The sequence below is a fragment of the Chaetodon auriga genome, chromosome 17 (genome assembly GCF_051107435.1).
Source record: "Chaetodon auriga isolate fChaAug3 chromosome 17, fChaAug3.hap1, whole genome shotgun sequence".
NCBI lineage: Eukaryota > Metazoa > Chordata > Actinopteri > Chaetodontiformes > Chaetodontidae > Chaetodon > Chaetodon auriga.
Window position 1 is genome coordinate 13221291 of NC_135090.1, and position 20879 is coordinate 13242169.

Here is a 20879-nt window from a genome sequence, read left to right on the forward strand (position 1 = left end):
ACTATCAAATTGTGATTCTAACAAAAAAAAAAAAAAAAGTTTAATGAAGACAAAAACTGCAGTGCTGGAGAACTGAAACTTTGTGCTGTAGCAACACCTGTCAGGCAGAGAAAAGCTAAAGGTCAAAGGTCACTGGAACAGCTGAATACTCACAGCTCGGTCACACTGAGGTCGCACTCAACACCCTTGAACTTCCCAGAAAAATACATTTAAAAGTTAAATGGACTCTGGATAATGAGCTAATTTCATTAAGAGCTTCACTCACTGACAAATGACTGAGGCCTCAAACAACACACTGGGAAAAATGTGAACTTTATTAATCAATAACAGCCTCACCTTACACAACACAAGGCACATATTAGCAAAACCTCTTCCTAGTAACTCGTTTTAAGGATGAGGCGCTTCTACTTCAGGGAACTTCAACCCACTGAAACAGCGCCATCTTTTGTCCAACAGAACAACTACAGCATTCACACGTAAAATGAAACATTCAGGCAATTAAATGTAAAAGAAAAAAAAAAAATCTCAAAATGAATTTTGTCTGTTGGCAAGAACATTAAGTCTTGTTCGTGCTCATTAAAGTATTCACCGAGGTAAATCATTTCACATTGGAAAGAAAACCCTCATATTCCTCTGTGCTTATTACTGAGCTGCAATATCATTACTGCATTTTACGGGCCGATGCGCCTCCCTGCAGTGGAAATTCATGAAGGCACAGTAGTTTCAACTGTAGGGCCAATTATAGCTTAATAAATACTACGGTGTATATACTTCTCTACTTCTTTCCTTTTACAAGCTTCTCATCTGTGCAAAGGATTTTTTGTTTTGGCTCCCTCCCTCTTCCTCTCTCCTTCATCTCTCTCAGTGCTGATTCATGGCTCATGCGTGTAATAAATTAGAACATCTCCTCTTTGTCCTCTGCACGCTGAAAACTATAATCATTCTCCAGCTCCCCCAAAGCTGTGAGCTGATCCTGCTTGAGCTCCTCCACCTGGGTCAACTCTTCCTCCTCCATCTCCTCCCCATCATCATCCTCACTTACTCTCTCTGAACCCTCCCGTTTGTTACCTCCACTGTCTGCTCCCTCCTCTCTCCCCTCTTTCCTGTCTGATCTGGCCTTTTCTTTTCTGCACTCCCTGCCGTCACCTCCAGGCTCTCGTACCCACTCTCCACCTTCTGCCTCCTCACGTGCAATCTGGCTATGAGGCGGTGTATGTAGGGGGTCCGGGGTGAGAGGATGTTGTAGCGGTTCCACAGGGGTGAGGGCTACGTCATCGTCCTGCTCTGTGCTGGAGGTGGGGGCGGGACCACGAACACGGGCCGACTTGGTCCTCAAACGCATCTTGAGCTTGTCTTCCCTTAACTGAGAGAGAGGTGGGAGCAAGTGACAAACAATAAGACAAACGGAGAGAGGGAGATGATGTTACATGATGACACACACTCATGTTTATGTCCCCACAACATGAGGAATACATGCCCACTGTACCTTGCGCCTCTCCTCAGCAAGTCTTATCTTCTCCTCAATCTCTTCTCTGCTAAGGACACTTTGCGCCCTCTTGGCTTTCAGGGACTCCAGTCTTGCAGGAGGTCTTCGCCTGACCCCCGCCCTGTCATCCAGCTGATACACAACAAACACACACAGCAGGGGGAGACAGAGAACAGACAATCTCAGTATTACAGGTGGGTGCACTTGTGCATGCTGGCTCACTGGAATGGCCTGTTGGGGCATTTATATGGAAAAGAGGCCTTTTTTAATTTCACTTTTCTCCAGCTCTACACAAGTGAAACTCAACCTGTTGAAGGCCGTGTTAGCATGTTTCACCTTTGACCAGCGTTCACCTGGTACCCACCATGATGCTGTAGGCCTCTCCAGCCCCGCTGCCCCTCTCTCTGGTCTGTCCCTCTGGTATGATGCCCTGGTTCAGCAGCTCCTCCAAGATCTCACTGGACTTCGGGCGTAAGCCTTGGAGACAGATGAAATAAAAGGTGGTGTGCACTGGACTTTCTCTGCAGTGTGACATGATCTATTTTGTCAAGCATGTGTGGGTCATGTACTCACCGTCTTGTGTAATTCTGTCCACCTCACTTTCTCTGACACCCGTTAGAGGAGGGAGTTTTCTGGGCACTGCTCCAGGTAACACAGGGATCTCTCTGCTCTCCATCACCACTCCGCTGTCTGTGGTGCCCTTCGACACAGCCGAGTCTCCACGACCTTCAAGTTTACTTGCTGTCTCATCCTGACAGCATGGAGACACGATGCAGATGTAGAAAAATGGAACAAGACATTTTTATATCCTGACCCTAATCTGTATGGTGTTGCAGATATGAAGTTGTCCCTAACTCTAACCTTAAAAGGGTGTTCATTTTTAAATAAAAGTGAAAAGTCAGGGATGGTTTTCTTGAATTGTGATCAGTGTTAAAGGGGTGTTACCTCTTATAACCCCCTCAAAACTTAAAATCAATCACAAATCCCTTAATATATTGCAGTCCATTCATTTATTAATTGATTATCCCTTCGAAATCCCATTCAGTTATCTCAATTATATCATTATTTATGGAATTTTAAGGCAAAACAATTCAGTTATTCAGCTTCAAAACACTTCTGACACTTGAAGTCCATTTTGCTGACTTGCTTTTACTTGTACTTAAAGTACTTAAAGTATTTTTACATTGTGACACGTGCGACTTTTACTTCGGTAAAGCAGCTCAATACGTCTTCCACCACTGTCTTTAGTATTTATAACGTTGTACCACGCTGTATTTTGATGGTTATTACCAAAAACGGCCATGAGATATACAGACTAATAGCGGTGCAGTAGTCAATATCCGGTAAACTCTTCCTCTACAGGGTCACAAAATTTAATTGCACACAAATTTCTTCGGATTCTCTTCACTTGACTGCCCAAAAGAGTTAACTGTGGCTGTAACATTCACCGTTGTAAACTACTAGCTGGTCTAGACTATTAACACTGGACTAGTCCTGACTGCTGATTCTGGATTTGAGCTCCACTCCTCAGTTTAAGGTAGCTAATTGAGACAGCGGGGCCTACCTCGTCTCCGTTCACCCCTTCCGGTCTCAGCGGGTGGACCGCGGTGTCCGTGGAGCTGCCGCATCCCATATTCACCTCACAGCAAAGATCTGGAACACGTCCTTAAAACTCATAAATGTCTGGTTTAATTACACCTCGGTGTGTTTTCTCTGTTATGTGACCCGTGTGGCCTCGCATTCCTTCACACACACGCACACCGTCTCCATGGTGTGTTGCTAGGGGCCGTTGCTACAATAAGTGTGACCGGTTGGTAAAGGGGTGACACCCGGAAACGAGCTGTGGATGTCGGAGTCACGACACGACAAAACACCGTGCTCACACTGCACCGATCCGCCTCAGAAGAGGTGTTACTGACACTTTAGCCTTCAGACTCTTATCAGGTCTCAAAAAGGACTCTTAACCATCAGGACTGGAGCCAGGAAGCACTGAGCAACGTTAAGATGGGTGAGAACTGGCTGCATTCAGCAGCTATGAAAGAGATCTGTTATTCCAGCAGTTTGATATGAGCTTTCACAACAAACAGAACACTAAAGAGACCAGAGTACCAGTCCCCAAAGTGCAGCTGATACGGCCAAAAAAGCTGTCCAAATGACAAACACTTGACAAAGGCCTGCGGCTCAGTATGAGCCACCTTTGGATCAGTGTTTGCACTGATGACTGTATTTCATCTTTTATGAATTCAAGTCCATACACAGAAATTAGTTTCCACTGTCCAAAATATTTCAAATCAATAGATGAACACATTTTTTTTCCCATAGCTGAGACTATGCTGATGACTTTCTGGCAGTATTGCCAAGCAGATTCCGCTATTCTTAATACTTTTTATTGAGCCTAAACCAGGAACACCAACAAAAACACAAAGAAACAATTAGATTTTAAACCTAAATAGACATCAAACGAGTCTGCTTTCACTCATTTGAAATTAAGTAAAATGTGTTTCCCATCCACTCTATGCATGTGTGAGTTCAGGGTAACCAGTCATCAGTAGCTGTCAAAAAAAATTATTTGAAGAAAATGTTATATAACAAGAGGATTTTGAAACTGAAGAGATGTACTTATTTATGATATGCCATGAAGTAATGATATGTTTTTTGAATTAATACTTGAGGCTTTTTATAAGCATCCATCTGATTATGTTATATACAACATATTTGTGGTATCAGCCAGCTAATTTACCTGTTGAGGTCTAATCCATACTGTGGGGTCCTGTATGAAAAAAAAATGAACAACACAAAACATGAATTCTTTTTATAATTTTATTGATGGTAATTACCCATGGTTTTTAATTTTATCACTCATCCAGTAATAATCATGGCTTTAAAATTAAACTGACTTCCTTATCATCCAAAGTCACCCTCGTCCATTTAAACACGCAATAGAAAAATATATACTTAATACTTTGTACAATACTGGTTTTGGTCCAAACAAAAGTGGATCAGAAAAGCCAATATACCTTTAGTCATTAAAGGCTCTCCAATTTGCATTTAAGCTCCTTTTAAATGGATTCGGGCAACTTTGAATATAGGAATTTACATAATAAATTCTAAAGACAAAAATGCTGAATGCGGAGTTGGTAACACAAAAATTCAACTTCACAGATTAAAAAAAAAAAACATCACTATTTACAGGTTTTATAATAATATTCAAAGGCCAATTAAGAGAGAGAGAGAGAGAGAGAGAGAGAGAGAGAGAGAGAGAGAGAGAGGGAGCGAGAGAGAGGCAGAGAGAGGTAAAGGGAGAGTATAAGGAGTTAGGAAGAGAGAGGGAACGAGAGAGTGAGAGACGACAGGGCACGAAAAGCAGAGTAGTGGAGCGAACCAGAGAGGTCAAAGAATCAAACATATAACAGAGTTTGGAAACTATGCATTTACAAAGTCCTAAAGGAGTTGAACGAGGGCGTTAGCCTCCGGCCCGGTCCATCCTCCACAGTGCATGGATACATTTTCCCCCTCTCCCAACCCCCGCCCTCCTTCCTTCCTCCCCTTGTTTTTGTTTAAAACATTCATTTGCTTGCTCACCTGTGGCGGCGCCTGCTCGCAGCCCAGGCGCTCAGTTTTCATACGCACACCGACACTCAACCTCAGCATGTACAAAGAAACCAAACACACCTCAAGTCTGTACATAAGAGGGGAGAAAAACAAAAAACAAGCACGCCGCATTCACCACAAAGATTACACGCGCATCCCTGTACATACAGCACACTGCACTGACACCGTGGCTACATCTCCAGCGGCACCTGGCTAGAGGAGCAGTCTAAATAGTTTCAGGCTAACCGCTGAAGATTTGCCGCACAGCTCTCACTACCTCTCAGCTCATAACCTGATCACCCATACTAATTAATAAGATTTTGTGTACACTCGCAACTCTTTACATTTGCAGTTTTTGCCTTTGTAATTTTATTACAAAAAGTCATGCCTAAAGTCTAGCAGACATTTGCCGGTGTTGAAAATATAGATATGACTGTCTTGCTTGTTTCATCATGTTCAGCAGGGGTCCTTGCTTGATTGTTGTTTTCTAAGTCAGAGTTGTTGTTCAGTCAACAGTTCTTTTCGTGGGGAAGTCTCGTGGGATGGTCTCACATAATAACGGCTCTGGTCTACACGTGAAAGGCCAGCCTACAGCTAAAATACGCCCACCCGTCCAGCCCAAGCACAGAGTGGGCCCAAGCCCCGGCCCTTCGCCACATGCCAAGTCATTTCAGTGTTTGTCCAGTTAAGACCTTCCAGGACTTTACTCAGAGGGGATACAGTCAAGTCAAAGTCAAGTCTACTTTATGGTCGAGTCCACAGGGCTCTACTTTCTGCGCCGCACCGCTGTCTTGATCTTGCGCCCGGCGATCGCTTGCTGTCCAGCAGGAGAGGGACTGAAGGATTTTGCTGACCTGGGGGATAAAAGACATTTTTACTATTATAAACATCACAACAATAACTGCCAACAGAAACAGCTGTCAAATACACACAGACTCGATGGTTAGTTCACTGACAGTCAGTGGTATATTAATGCTTAACAAACGTATTAGTTATCTCTCTGAGATGTTTGTGACAGTACTTAAACATTTCTCATGGACAACAGCAAAAAGAAAGATTTTTCAAAAGTTTGACCTCATCATCATCTACTGTGCTGAATTAGTGGCACCAATAGCTTTTTGTATAATTAGCACATCCATTCAAACTTTTTTGTGTTTTGATCCTTAAAAAAATAAAAAGTTTCACAAATCCTGGAATGAAGGTTAACTCAGAAAGTGCAACATACCCAATATTGAATGCGGGGGGTTGTGCAAAGTTGAATCCACCTCCAGGTGCTCCTGACTGGGGTGCGATGGAGGGGTTGGCAGAGGGAGCAGGAGACGCTGCTGCTCCAGCACCGAAGGTAAACACACCTGAGGTGTTGTTTGTGGCTCCGAATGCACTGGCCCCTCCAAACTGAAATCCTCCACCTGATGAACGTAATGCACATTTTCATGTTTAAACTCAACTACAGTTTCACCTTCTCAAGACAAAGAGATCTTCATACTGTGAGGATTGTCAGCACATTATACTGCAGACAGATTGCAAGGACAACTGACTGAACCACTACGGTCACCCACCTGGTGCAGAATTAGTAGTCGCCCCAAATACAGGTGTGGAGTTGGCCTGCTGTCCAAAGACAGGGGCGGTGTTGGGTTTGGCTCCGAAGGCTGGGGTCTGGGAAGGTGTGGCTGTGAAAGGGGATCCAAAGGATGTGCCGAATGAAGGAGTCTGGTTGGCTCCAAATCCACCAGAGGGAGCCGAGCTGAATGCAAATGGAGAGGGAGCTGCAGACGGAGCTGTTAGTGAAAAAGACAGGGTTGAAGATACCAATAAATTGACAGATTATGAAAACAAAAGAAATATTCAATAATATCAAATGCAAATGTCTCATTGTCATCAAGCCTAAAATAGACACCATGCTCAGGTCTATTATCTGAGAGGACCACCATGAGCAAGTACAGACCTGAGGATGAGGCAGCAGAGGGTGCTGCTGCTCCAAAACTGAAGGATGGAGCAGCAGCAGCAGCAGGAGCAGCAGCACTGGCAGGAGCACCAAAGATGAAGGGCTGAGCTGGGGCCGGAGTAGAGTTCAGAGGGGCAGCTGACGGGGCGGGCGGCTGGCTGTCCTGACTCTGGCCAAAGACGAAGGCTGCTTTAGCTGGAGGAGCATCACCAGAGGCTGCAGGGGGCTGACCGAACATGAAAGTGCTGGGAGCTGGAGCCTGAGTGGAACTGCTGCTGCTGGTGGTGGTGGTAGCGGTGGCGGCGGTGGTGTTGTTGCCGAACAGGCTCGGGGTAGGGATAGAAGAGGACGAGGTGGTGGAATTGGTGGTGTTGGTGGGATTACTAGCCATAAAGGAAAATGCTGGTTTTGGAGGAGCAGCAGAATCTGTCAGGGGAGCAAACAGCTGATTAAGACGTGCGGTGTTGTGCAGTGATTAACGAGGCAGTCCACCCATAAACACGGAAATCAGTTTACTGGTGAGGGAATTCTACTCAGGCTGTGGAAACAGCTGCACAGCATAATGTTGTCGTCAGTCAGGTAATCTCTGCCTCTGCTGCTTTGATTTGATCACTCTACAAAGTCCCAAATGTATTAAAAAGCAATACTAAATTGCTGGAATATCCAGGTGAGTGTTTACCTTCATTTTTCTTTTCATTTTTTTCCCCACTACTTATTCTGTTAAAGTTAACTGAGGAGCTCCACTAAAGCAGCCACCCGTCAGAAACCTGCTTCTAATGGTTTGGGTCCCACAATCTCGTGATAGTTTGGCTGTTTCCAATAGGATAATGTTTGTGATGTCATGTCACCCACATCTAAGCTCAACCAAATTTGATTTTCCTTCAAAGAAATCAGCAAAGGAAAAGACACAGAAGAATAAATCATCAACAGAAAGACAACAGTATCTATGTCCAAACTCTCTCACCTGGAGCACTTTGTCCAAAGGTAAAAGCGGGCTTTGGGTTCTCTGCGGTCGATGTTTCACTTTTGTCTGCTGGCTTGCCAAAAGTGAATGCGGGTGGAGGTTGTTCTGCTGGAGCACTGGGCTTGCCGAAGGAAAAGCCTCCAGACGTGGCCAGCGCTGGTGCACCATCTGCATCTTTACTAGCAGCACCGAAGACGAAGGCAGACGGAGCCGGGGCCGCAGCGGCTTCTTTCTTCTCCTCTGGCTTCCCAAAGGTAAACGAGGGAGCAGCTGGCTCTTTGTCTGCCTGTAAGGATCCAAACATAGAGCCCCCTTGTGGTGTGGTGGTTGCCAAAGTTGGCTCGCCCACTCTCCCAAATACAGACCCAGTGGTGGTAGTTGTGTTGGCGGTTGAGTTGGTGTTTGTTGATGTGGTATCATTTGAAGATGCCACATTGTCACTCTTCTCTTGAGAGGAAGCAGATAGAGTGAAACTAACAGAGGATGAGGTGGTGGTGTCAGATATTTTCTCCTCGGGTTTTGACAGTCCAAAGGTGAAGCCGCCCTTAGGGGCGGTACTTTCTGTGTTAGATGATCCAGTTCCAAACACTATCCCACTGCTGGCTCCAAACTTAAACCCAGAACCTGCAGCAGGTTGTTCTGACTTTTTCTCATCACTAGAGGCAGTCCCAAATTTAAAGCCCTCTGATGAGCTGCCGAATTTGAACCCTGATGTAGTGTCTTTAGATGTGGTTTCTGCTGAGGAGTTTCCAAACGGCACTCCAAACTTGAATCCACCTGACAATGAAGAGGAGGACTCTGACAATGAGCCTCCAAACTTGAAACCTCCAGATCCTGAACCAGAGGTACTGTCTGATGTGCCAAACTTGAAACCTCCAGAACTAGAGGTAGAAGAGCCGAATGTAGAGGAGCCTGAAGTCCCACCAGCTGATGAACCGAAAGACGAACCAAAAGCTGAGGACACAAAAATCAAAAAAGGCCAAAGGTGCAAAGGTGAATTTAGGTGCAGTTCATATTTCAAAGTTTTAGGGGTTTTTCAAAGCAAATTCCTGGACTATACTATCTTGACAGTTAAATATACACACTTGTTCCATCGTTGCCAAAGAGGACACTTTTGATTTAAACAAAAACGCAAATTATTTTTGGCATAAAAATCAAAAAGTGGCCAACTGTTGTTACCTTTGGGCTCCACGTTAGCTCCAGGTTTGGCTGTTTGACAGGCAACACACTTTACATCAGCAGCCTTATTTTGCACAAGACAGACATCACAATCCCAGGCACCCTCTGGCTTCTTGAATGCGTCTCCCAACCCAAACACTGGAGCGGTGCTGGCTGAAGAAGACGCTTCAGCTGAGGCTCCTGTTGATGCTCCTGTTGTGAGGATGAGGAAAAGAAGATGCTTCACTAAACCAACAACTGCCTTTTAAAATAAAGCTAAATTGAATTCCACTTTCAGGAGAAACAAAACCGAAGATTCAGCACTTTGTAGTACATCAAATACCAATATAAGCATGGTCATACTCTCATTACCTGGTTTGGCGGTCATGCAGGCCACACACTTTGTGTCCTCTGCCTTGTTTTCTACCATACACGTATCACATTCCCATGCTCCTTCAGGTTTTTTGAACTTGTCTCCAAATCCTACGAGCCCTGTAGAAACAGGGGCTGTGGGCGTGGATACAGTCTTAACAGCTGAGAAGGCAGAAGGAAGAGTCAGTGAGGGTTTGAGCCCCGTCCCTGGTTTGGCCGTTTCGCAGGCCACACACTTTACTGCATCAGGTTTGTTGAGAACAAGACACGTATCACAGTCCCAAGTTCCTGCAGGTTTGGAGAACATTGTGCCAAAACCTGTGGCGGTTGTAGTGGTGGAGGAGGTGGTGGTGTTCGTGCCGCTGCCCTCTAGCCCAACCGAGGTGGCGGGTGAAGGTTTACTGTCCATAGATTTGGATGAGGACGAATTGGGCTGTGGGGCCATACAGCAAACACACTTGGTGTCTGATAGCTTGTTCTGCACCATGCAGACATCACAGCTCCAGCCTGATGGGGCTTTGAACAAGTCACCAAACCCTGTAGATGAAGACAGGGAGGAGGTGGTTGTGGTGGTGGTGGAGGAGGAGGGAGCAGTGGATTGTGTGGAGGTCTGCTGCGGAGTGTTGTCTGGGCCTGGAGAAGTCCGAGCAACAGGAGAAGCGAAGCCTTGAAAGAACAAGGAAAGGATTAAAACACTGAACAACGCTGTAAACCATAACACTGCAGATGTGTCGAAAGTTACTGATTCTAACCAGGTGCTTTGAGAAGATCCAGCACGCTGCCCTGCTTCAGGGTCTTAGCTGGTTTGAAAGGGCCTTCAAAATCGTCTGTGCTTTTGCTTGTTGCTGACTTCGCTGTAGAAAACACAAAGGTCAGACTTCCAGTTTTGTCATGAAAGGCAAAGAATCAGCATCAACCAACTGTCAGAAAACTCTTACCTGCTGCCACTATGGGAGAGGCCAGTTTCCCGTTTGACATGGAGGGACCCAACTTTGCTACAGGGGCACTAAAAGTGAATCCAGCCTACAAACAGGAAGCCAATAGTTATCAGTACTACTATTGTAAACAGTTGTCTAACAAATAAATCAGTAATTGTTAAGAGACAAACTGTACTCACCGAGGGGGAAAAGGAAGGGGGGCTAGCAGCAGTTGCCTTGACAATAGGGGAGGAAAATGTAAAAGGCAGACAAGGAGGTGTTGAGGCTGTTGGTGGCTCCTGGAAAAAAAAAAAAAACATGTAAATAGGCAAAATGCATAAATAATGTCATGAACCATGAGACTTGTAGTAGCATTGCAGTGCAACAAGACAATTTTAGGACGAACCTCGTTTGTAACTGTTTCCTTAGCAGGAGTAACAGGCGTGACATTGGGGGTGGTGCTGATGGTGGTGAGAGGCGGAAGAGGGGAGGTGAAGCTGAAGGTGGGCAAGGCGGAGGTGCTGATGGGAAGTGAAATGGTTGGAAGGTCTGGTACCTCGACCACCTGAAGTCAGAAGACAAGCATGAGTATCAGTGTGTGTGCTGAACGTTTCTCACCACTTTCATACAAAATGTATGTATCAAAGCTGTTACTGTATCAAAGCGATAAATGCTGGAAAACTAGAATCTAATTAGTTTGACACAAAGCTCTTACTTCTTCCTCCTCAGGGCGTTTAGAGGAAGGCCGTGCAGTGGTCCTTTCTCTCTTCATTTTGCCGCCTCCAGAGTTCACGCTGCTGGCTGCAGGCGTGCTGGACAGAGGATAGACTGGGCCGCTGGAACCCATTGTGCTAGTAGTAGAAGGGGGGACAGGAACAGGTACAGTAAGTAAAACAAACCAAACACACACAGAGCCAAACTTCCAGAGGAAACTCAGGTTTGCAGTAGCCAATTTTTTAGGGCACTGTTACACAAAAACAAAAAAGACTGCAGGTACGAGCTAACATTTTGGTAAGTTTACTAAACAAGCAACACAGTTGAGTTTCTATAGCTTTAAATATCTTTCACACACGGTATGATCAGTAATACATTTTGGCCTACTCCACCTGGTGCCAATCAATCAGAGAAAGCCTGTTTTACCTTTGAGATGGACCTGGGGTTGCTTCAGGTAGTTGTGGTGATTGTCTTGTGGGCTATAAAATGAAATAAAAGAGCAACAAATTTAGCATCAAGTTCGTATTAGACTCCATTTGGCTGCATTTAATGCGGCACTGTGTTTCTGACCGTCTCTCTTGGGGTCCTGTCCAGAGGTCGGCTCACCCCTCCAGGAGTCAAAGTGGGCCTGAAGGACATGGAGCGGTTTCCTGACACCGACACTGCAGCAGGAACCACCAGCCTCTGCACCGGCGGGAGGCTGGAATCGATCTGAATTCAACAAATGGTGGTAAAAATACAGACACAAGGCAAGAATAAGATCACATGAGCCAAATGATCGTTTGGTTTGCAGTGATGGTGCTCGGTACACAGCCTGAGTCTCTGGCCTATTAGATGCAGTGAATTCACTTTTGACGGGTAACCCTTTTTTGACCTGATTATGCTACAATACTCACAAAAGTGATCGTTAGCTGTTAGCAGCTGGTGGGCATCTGAGTCCTGCGGTGTGTTTGGCTAACAGAGCTAACAGCTAACAGAGCTAAACACACAGCACGACTAAGAGTTTCTGTGCAGAAGAACATGACTTGTTGAATGAGACAACATAAGAAGTTTACAATAAATAAATGTACTGACAAACCTCAGCTGAGCACAGTTTGGGGGTAAAAGTACTTTGAGTTTGGAGTTAACATCACTTTACATCAGTGTTTACACTGCTACACTGCTGAGGTACTTCTACTTTGATAACAAAAAGTATATCTAGCTGTTAGTGAAAACAAAGTGGCTGATTTTGATGGTTTTCATTCGCTTCAGGTTGTAAAAATTACTTCCAGGATAGTGGTGAAAAAAAACAAGTGTTTTGCACACTGCTAAGGTTAAAACACCAAAGCAACAATCTGCCGTGAATGGCCACGTTAGACAGCGAGCCTTCTTGTTTTGGACCTGAAGGGGTCAATACACCATTGTTGGAGTTTACAAAGCAGCTGTCGCAGCTGTGAATGCCTGACAGTTATTACTGAGAACAAGTTCAGTCCAGAGCTGGCACAATTTAACAATGAACTACACTTCACACACACACGCACTCACACACACTCATACTTTCATGAGCCAAATACATCATAGAGTCTAGCGCACTTTGGCACTCATTCACAGGCATTCGCACGTACATGCATGTATAAAGAAAAGCGCGCGCACGCACGCACACACACACACACACACATACACACACACACACACACACACACACACACACACACACACACACACACACACACACAGTGGTGAACAGCTGTGCCCCCACGAGGAGAAATCCTGTTAACGGGTGTAAAGGAGGCCAACGGGCAGTGGAACAGGAAGTGACAGGAAGACAAACCACAACAAATGCTGCTGGGTCAGTACAATGATATCACTGTTCATATCGCCGAGCCTTGTGCTACGCTACACACTGACTGGACAGAAAACACAGGAGAAGCTGAGCTCAAACTCATACAGGGACTTTAAGGTATTTTAAAATCAGAAAAACGTGGCTTAATGTGGAAGCCTACACATAAACGCATGTTTCTGACAAACCAGACATGAAAGGACATCATCACAAGAATTTCAAAATCTGTATTTACCCGCTTCTTTTTGGACTGGAAATGTGAAACATCGAGATTTGTGCCGTCCATTGACTGCAAAGAAAAAACTCATGTGAGAAAGCAGTCTTTTACGAAATCAGTAAGATGTTTTCAGGTGATTCTGATGTCAGTTTTTCAACATGTTAAAGATACTTGTCATTACAGAATAATACTGAGAATAGAAAAACACCTTTCTCATGTTTTGGGGTGTTTCAGTTCACCTGCAGTGCTTTATTGTAAAACGTCTCACTGAAAATAGATGCTCATAATATAAACATATTGAAACATATTGACTTACTGTTGACAGAGGGGATGAGGCCGCTGCTGGGATTCTCCTGGCATCCTGTAGACAAGATTTATTAAAATTTGCCCATTTTAGATAAATATTATCATCACACAGGACCATTATTAGGGCTGCAACTAACGACTATTTTGATAATGGATTAATCTATCAACTATTATTTTGATTAATTGATTATTGCTTGAATGAAAGGGGGAAAAAGCAAAATTTTATCATTTCCAGCATTTCAAGGCAAGTACAAAGCCACTACAGTAATAAAAAGAAGAAACACATTGGATCAGATATTTCATCATAACATAGACCCAACAAATCAATGATGGAATCTGTTGCCAGCGATTTTCAGAACTGATTTGAATCAATTAGCTGCTGCAGCCCTCAACATTACTGTCAAATCTAACCACTGTTAGATGGAATACATTTTGAACAGAGGAGAAAATGACACGCGTGTATGTGTATACTTACAGCTAGAGGGCTCGACATGCGCTCCAAAGACTGCAAGATGCGTCTGGCTGTCGCACTGGTCACCCCACAGGGCTGAGCTCCAGCAGGCTTGGCCTTGATCTGTCTCCTCACTGGGGCCTACAAATCAAATGAGCTAATTTAGTCTCCAAATTAAATTAATAATATTCACATGTCAGTCATGTTCATTCAATGATGTCAGTGTCAGAAATTGCTGCTCACCTACTTAAAACTGCTAAACCTTAACAGCCAAGAACAGCAGATGCACATGTAGAGTGAATATAACTACTGTTAAACCTAGTGAGCACATTCACAAAATGAAACTATTCTTCAAAATGTTTTACATCGTTTGGCTCTTCATGCAGGAGTCTCAATTTCCATACTACATGCTTCTCACCTGGTACGGTGTTCCAGGACGAGTGCGAGCGCTCCTGACTGCAGCTGCCCCACCGTATGTGGTCTTCCCGGGGTAGAAGGGTGAATCTCCAAGCTGGCTGGAGTTTAGTGCTGTGTTGTTGAATGTTGACTGGAAGAGAGGGGGTTAAAAGCAGGTTTTGCAACGCATAAATTAAGGGAAAGTAGGCTTTCAGCATAAAACCGCACATACATCCTACAATCTTTTCAATATTCAATAATATCAACCAAAATTTTGCCTTCTTTGCCCCTAAAAAGCCCGCTGTTTTCATCTGCTAATTAGTCAAGTCAAATATTTCTCTCTCTTCTAAGATGCAAGTAGAATACCATCCAGTGGGGTTTCATATGGAAACTGTTGCCTGTCATGTTTATGTAATGTTAACATCTGACACAACAAGCTCAGACTTGCATTGTCACGCTGAAGTTTGCTTTGATCACCTCGCCTGGCAGAAATGAGTCAGAATGAAAACTTAAGCAGACGCGTTGCTGCGAGTTGCTTGACTGACTTGTACTGCCTGGTACTGTCAAGAAAAGTAAATGAAGCTGGAGATAATGTGTGGCTGTGGAAGAACTAACAGCAACACCTATGTCCCAGATATTTTGTGTTAATAAATAATAAAATTCTCTTAGTTATACATTATCTTAAATATTTATCTACACCCAAAAAGCATTGCTCAGAGCAGTTTGTAGATGTTTGTGGCACACATGACTTTGAAGTGTTGGGAGCCCTGACCAAATTCCATTTTCTGTCTAAATGGGTCACTGCTCCATTGGTGCAACACTAGATACGACCCTGACACACCAAAATGCAGAGCTTTGTGGCACAGATCTGTTCTTTCAGCAAATATTACTTGCATGCTAACAGACTCTGTATCTTAATTGACAGACACTCACACTGGAGGAAGTTCCAAACACAGACAGGTTGAAAGCAGGCCTTTTCAGACTGGACTGGGCAGACTGAGGCCCAGAGTTTGTTCTGTCTGTCTCTGGGGACCAAAGTTGGGGAAGTGACGCTGTTTTGGAAGTGGGGACATCTGTAAAGAAAGCAGAAAGAGAAATGTTTCAAACCTTTTAAAGAGAGCACCAATGCATACATCTAACTTAATGTTTGGTCTCTATATTCCAGACCTGAGCCAATCCATACATAGAAGAAATGTGGTTGCTGCTATTCAGGCTCAGACAATGTAAAGAAAGAAAGCATATCATCACATAGGCTTTAAACCAACAGCAGCATAATGAGTTGCGCAGGGATGGCCAATCATGTGTTATGAACAGTCTGCAGTCCACAGATTCTCACTCCATCCAGTCGCCTCAGCAGGTGATTTACCCTCTAAGGAGGTTGTGCTATCAAACGGTAGAGTCTTTGGAAAACCTGCAGACTGTTGGCTCTCTATGGCATGTGGCTGGCCTATAGTTTGGGAGAAGTTTTGTCACACCATGCCAGTGAAATATCACGGACGACTTAGTATCAAGAAATGTAACAGCCACCTCACTCACGGTTAAAACTATACACCAGGACAAAAATTACAAATACCGGCATTAACCACTGAGTTCCCAAAAGACACATCACAAATACTAACAAAAAGTACTATTTGCATTTTAAAACATAAAACAGCAAAATAAGAAACTACTCAGTCCAGTACAGCGTGATGGGAAATGTAGGCCATTCCTATAGCTCCATTTTTTTTTTTAGCAAACTTAGTGCAAAAGAGGAGTGTTTCTGTGTGTGTGTTGGTGTGTGGCTGTCTCTCTCCAGGGAGCAGCACACTCTGCTTTGCCAGGGTTGCAAAATGTAGATAAATCTATTTATTCTCTGCCTTTTTATTGGGCATCAACCTTTACACACGTATTGTTTAAAAAAAAATAATACGTGAGGCACAGATAAATGCATCAGGTTGCAGTTCGGTCCTCAGACGTGAGCCTGCATGGTGCTGGTGCAGACATCTGCATAGATTAAAATGATGGATATGCTTGCAGTCTAGACGTGGGGTTAGTGTCAAACGTAACATCTTGTATTTGGGGATATTATATAACCAAACCAACTGTTGATCATCCCTTCAGTTGTTGAGATATGATGTGATCACCAATCGCACAAGCCTAAAATACACCCAGACATACATCTCCACATGCAAAGAAAACACTTTTTGCTCAAACACCCTTACCTTTGTCAGAGGCGCGGGAGGAGAAGCCGCTAGTGGTGGAGATGTTATCATCTTCGTGCTGCGAGAGGTTGTCCTTAATTTCTTTGACCAAGGAGAAGCCTGTGGAAAAGGGTCCAGGCGCTGAGGAGGTGGAGGGCTGGGAAAAAAGGTTGCTGGAAGCCCCCATAGTTGCAGAGGAGGCATCCAGTGGAGGAAAATGGAGGTGGGAGCGACTCAGAGGAGGTCGAGAAAGCACATACTCCTGAAAGTTCAGGGATGCCCGGCTGGTTGAGGGCTCTGTGCAAGAGAAAACGAAATCAGAGATGAGCATGGTGGTACAGCTGACAGCGCCAAAGAATTGGCATGCGAAAATGTGAATCAAAATAAACAGAATTAAACTCAATTCTCATGAAAGGACATACAATTCAGTAGTCTTTCTGATGGCCTACGAGACTGACTGAGTGCCTAACCTGTGTTACTGGTGCTTGGCTCCGGGGAGTCACGTCCATCAAGGGGAGGAGGTCCCTCTTCACTGCCATTAGGAGGAGGTGGTGGCAGCTGGCAGTTCTGGTCTGTCCCCAGTACAGCTCCTCCTCCTTCAGGAGCATCTTCATTCTTAAAGTATTTCTGCAGCCAGGATGGAACGATGCTCTTTACTGTGTCTGTCACTCGACTGATGAGGCCTGACTGCTGCTGATAAAAACATGGGAGGGAGAGGAATCCGTGAACAGAGGGATGAAATGTGTGAGGGACAGAGACAAATGCATATGAATACGACAAAGACCAATCACTTCAGGTCAATATGTGTGGGCTCCTCATTAGAAAATTCCCTTGACAATCAGCATTGGATAAAATTGAACGCATGTAAAACAACGCTGCATTTCAAACAGCTTTGCCTGATGAATCTGGCTGATTTCTTTTCGAACTACACTGAGGAAAACAAGATACTGACACTTGTATTCGTGGTGTTAAAAAATATAACGAATTTGTGTCAAAGCAACTCTGCATCATTTTTGCTTAAGTCTCTTTGAAATCACATAAAACAGTTGCACTCTTGCGATTTACACAATACAGCAATCAATGCTCCATTTCATTATTTGAATCAGCTGCACAGCCCCACTTGCAATGAGAAGCCATTCGTCCTCCCCAGTGCAAAACAAAACACAAGCTCAGTCTGACAGAAACTGGGTCAGGCCCTGTGTATGCTTCTGTGAAGCAGTGAACAAGTGACGCTCGTTTGCACTGTATTGAGGACTAGTATTGGATGCTCTGGTTGATAAGGATGAGTCTTGTCTCCTACACCACACTTAAGGAGAGTAACACAATTAAATATAGCAATTCATAGTTATTAAACAGCAAGAAAGTTCTTTTTTGTAAAATCTATAAGTCGTAGCATGAGAGTGAAAAAATGTTCTCGACATTTAGGGCGCTTTCCACGTCTTAACTGGCTAAAACATCCACATCTTTGAAAGGGCTGAGAGACCCAGGTATATAGCAGTATATTATGTTCACAGAAGTTGCTGAAATGCTACAAACCTTTGTGCCTTTAGCAAAATTTGCTCCACAGTAAGAGGACGACAAAGCCAGAGACAAAATCTAAAATCTATGAATGCAATGACCAATGAAAGTGAAGGAGGTTTTGAAGAACAGTGAACAAGGTTGTGTAAACCTTTGGTCCAAATTCTGTGCCAGTTTTTATTCATCAAATTATTGCTTAGCTCTTCACGAAAGCAGAGAGTGAAGGGAAAGGTTGAGAAAAAGGGACAGCTAGCAGGTGCATCACTTAATGTACACGCTGTCAAACCCATGGCAGCTTTCAACTCCAGATAAGAGCCATATGTGCTTCTTGCTTTTGGCTTATCTATGAAATACACCTGTGGGACACTCTGCACTTTAACCCAAGTGCAAATACACACGACTTTAACCACTCAAAGCAAGTGTCATATCCACCACAGTGCATGTTTGCTTAGCGCTACATAAGCTATTGTTATACGGATTTAAGGGTGTGAACAAAAAACAATGTGAAAAAATGTGATGTGCATGTATCCTTACAGATGCTGAGTCAGTTGTATAGTTACATTTATGCCAGGTGGAGAGGTAAGTATTGATAGGAAAGGTTCCAATTTTTATGACTTACAATCAATCCTGCAAGCTCTGAGATGAATCAAGACAGCGATGGTGCAAACATTACATGTCTTATCACGTTCCTTCTGCTTTTTAACCATCAGTGTTGTGGAAACCAAGCTACTGAATAAAAGCTAAACTCACCTTTTAAGGACAGCAGTACACAAGATTGGGATGATAATTGTTTTTGGTTGACTTTAGTCCAGATGCAAATGGTATGGACTTCAAACACCTCTGTGTTATTTGCCATTTCGTCAAATATATGAGTATTTAAAGATGTAATCATGACTCCAACATGCCATGACAGAGGCACTGTTCAAATGATATTTGCATTTATTCAAATTAAATATTACAAGTTCATGCTTTTGTTTGCTGTTGCCATGATACATGATCACAATCAATCTCTCTTTGTTTCAACACTCAAATATGTATCCACTGAGTCAAAAGCTAATGATAAAACATTTTGGAGGATGATGAAGTAGGACTTGGGGATCAACAACATGATACTGATATTACATGTAAAGCAGCAGCATTTGTAAGATAAATTACCCGACTGTCCTGTGTACACATGCTGAACAACAACAAACTACTACTAAGCCCAGTATTCACTGTGTTGACAGTGAATTAGGTCGGCCTACAAACTGCTTAACAGTGTAAAACAGCAGTTTTAAAGAGGTCCTGATTCAACTTACTGAGAGACGTTTCCAATATTTTTGTGTGTGACATGGTGCATCCATAGCAAAACCAACACTGTCCAAAATATAACAGTCACTCTTAAATCGCTATGTAATTACTGTATAGCCTAAGTCAGTATGACCCCATCTTGTAACTAACAAAATTGTGTTCTACAAAGTGGCTCAAGTCACCACAAGTGTGGTATATGTCAGCCATAATCAATGCCTATCCACCCACATCTTATTTAACTTACTAGATGTACACGGGAAGATGACAAATGAGCATCAATCTGATAACCTTTAGCTGGTCACAACGATCAGCTGGTTGTATAACTATCAATATTCACACTACTGTCAAAGAAACTCGTTGGCATCACTTTTAAAGTAAGCTTTTCACTTCAGTTGCCTCTCCAGTCAAAGGTTTGCATTCATATAAACAAACTTGTAAGTTAGTTCACCAGAATATTCTCGGTGATGACCGACAAAACGGGCCAATGGATCTGCCATGTATCAAGACATGTCTTGTCCACTGTTACCATTATAGGAGTGGCTTTAAAGCCAACATTAGTTGGTGTCCAGACGGCAAGTGAATCCTCTAAGGAAACCATGTGGGTTCCCAATCAGCCAATGCTTCCTGCGCAATCCAACTGGCTGAGATTTGGCTAACGTTAGCTAGCCTACCATCCATAATGATTCCCGAGAGGCCAGAAAACCATTTCAAAATAGAACTGCAAGGGCCTACAGGTGTGCGCAGATAGAATTTAGGAACAAATGATCATGTCTCTTCTACCGGCGACGGTGTGATACCTCCAAACTTAACAACAGAAGACAACAATGCGTTGCTCGCCAGTGCTAACCAGCTAGCAAGCATGAGCTACATCAGCTAATACTTAGAATTCGACTTCCTTGCTTTCCGCTAACCAGCTAACAGCTAAGAACTTAGTAATAAAGCCAAGATTGGTCATCTCAACGTGTCAAGCGTGCAACTGTACTTTACCAAACACTTGTTAACTAGTCTACACGACTCACTGTGCCTTGGTTTGACCTGTCAAGTCTCTCTGATATTGCAAACCTGTAAGCCAGCATGCTAGTTCACTAGCATTTCCTGGACATGCTAGCAGCGCGTGGAGGCCACGAGCGCTAACAGCAGGCCATAAAATGTCTCCAACAAAACAAAAACAAAAGCTAAGAGATAGTGGCACCGCAGTCAACGTAACGTCCTCGACAAGGGCTTTTAAGATGAAAACTTTCACTGAATTTACCTGTTTACTCTTGGCGTAAGGTTTAGAGGCGATATGATATCTCCTGCTTCTAATTTTCCCTCCACCCGTGGCCGCCATGGCTCTTTCGTCTGAGTGTCTATCGGTGTTTCGGCGCCGGATAGCTGTCATCCAGCACAGCGGCCACACACAAAGTAATTATGGGAAATGTAGTATCTGAACATAACAAAGAGGTAGGTTTGGCAGGACGCTGCACCACATGGCTCTAACACGGGGTTATTTTGTGTCATGCGATGATTATTTAGCCATGGTTTTTATTATTTTTCTGTTTATATTAATCCCTTC

At 43.8% G+C, this 20879-nt stretch overlaps 2 protein-coding genes across 3 annotated transcripts; both read right to left on the reverse strand.

The window, feature by feature from the left end:
• Positions 1–295: 295 nt before the first annotated feature.
• Positions 296–3289, reverse strand: stmnd1 (stathmin domain containing 1). The gene is made up of 5 exons (XM_076755231.1): positions 3051–3289; positions 2060–2237; positions 1851–1963; positions 1487–1618; positions 296–1363 (listed from the first exon to the last, which is right to left on the reverse strand). The coding sequence occupies exons 1-5, from the start codon at positions 3117–3119 to the stop codon at positions 896–898; spliced, it is 960 nt and encodes a 319-aa protein (XP_076611346.1). The 5' UTR covers positions 3120–3289; the 3' UTR covers positions 296–895.
• Positions 3290–4288: 999 nt separating this feature from the next.
• On the reverse strand, positions 4289–20688 carry nup153 (nucleoporin 153). Of its 2 annotated transcripts, none has more exons than XM_076754714.1 (22): positions 20577–20688; positions 16987–17209; positions 16538–16813; positions 15270–15409; positions 14359–14487; positions 13965–14081; positions 13500–13544; positions 13202–13255; positions 11718–11858; positions 11574–11626; positions 11149–11284; positions 10840–10998; positions 10634–10732; positions 10455–10539; positions 10269–10370; positions 9517–10182; positions 9166–9357; positions 7987–8940; positions 7023–7448; positions 6637–6855; positions 6303–6486; positions 4289–5931 (listed from the first exon to the last, which is right to left on the reverse strand). In XM_076754714.1, the coding sequence occupies exons 1-22, from the start codon at positions 20652–20654 to the stop codon at positions 5844–5846; spliced, it is 4566 nt and encodes a 1521-aa protein (XP_076610829.1). In that variant the 5' UTR covers positions 20655–20688; the 3' UTR covers positions 4289–5843. The 2 variants fall into 2 exon arrangements, with proteins under 2 accessions (XP_076610829.1, XP_076610831.1); XM_076754716.1 differs by having other exon boundaries at positions 16987–17206; positions 20577–20672.
• Positions 20689–20879: the final 191 nt, after the last annotated feature.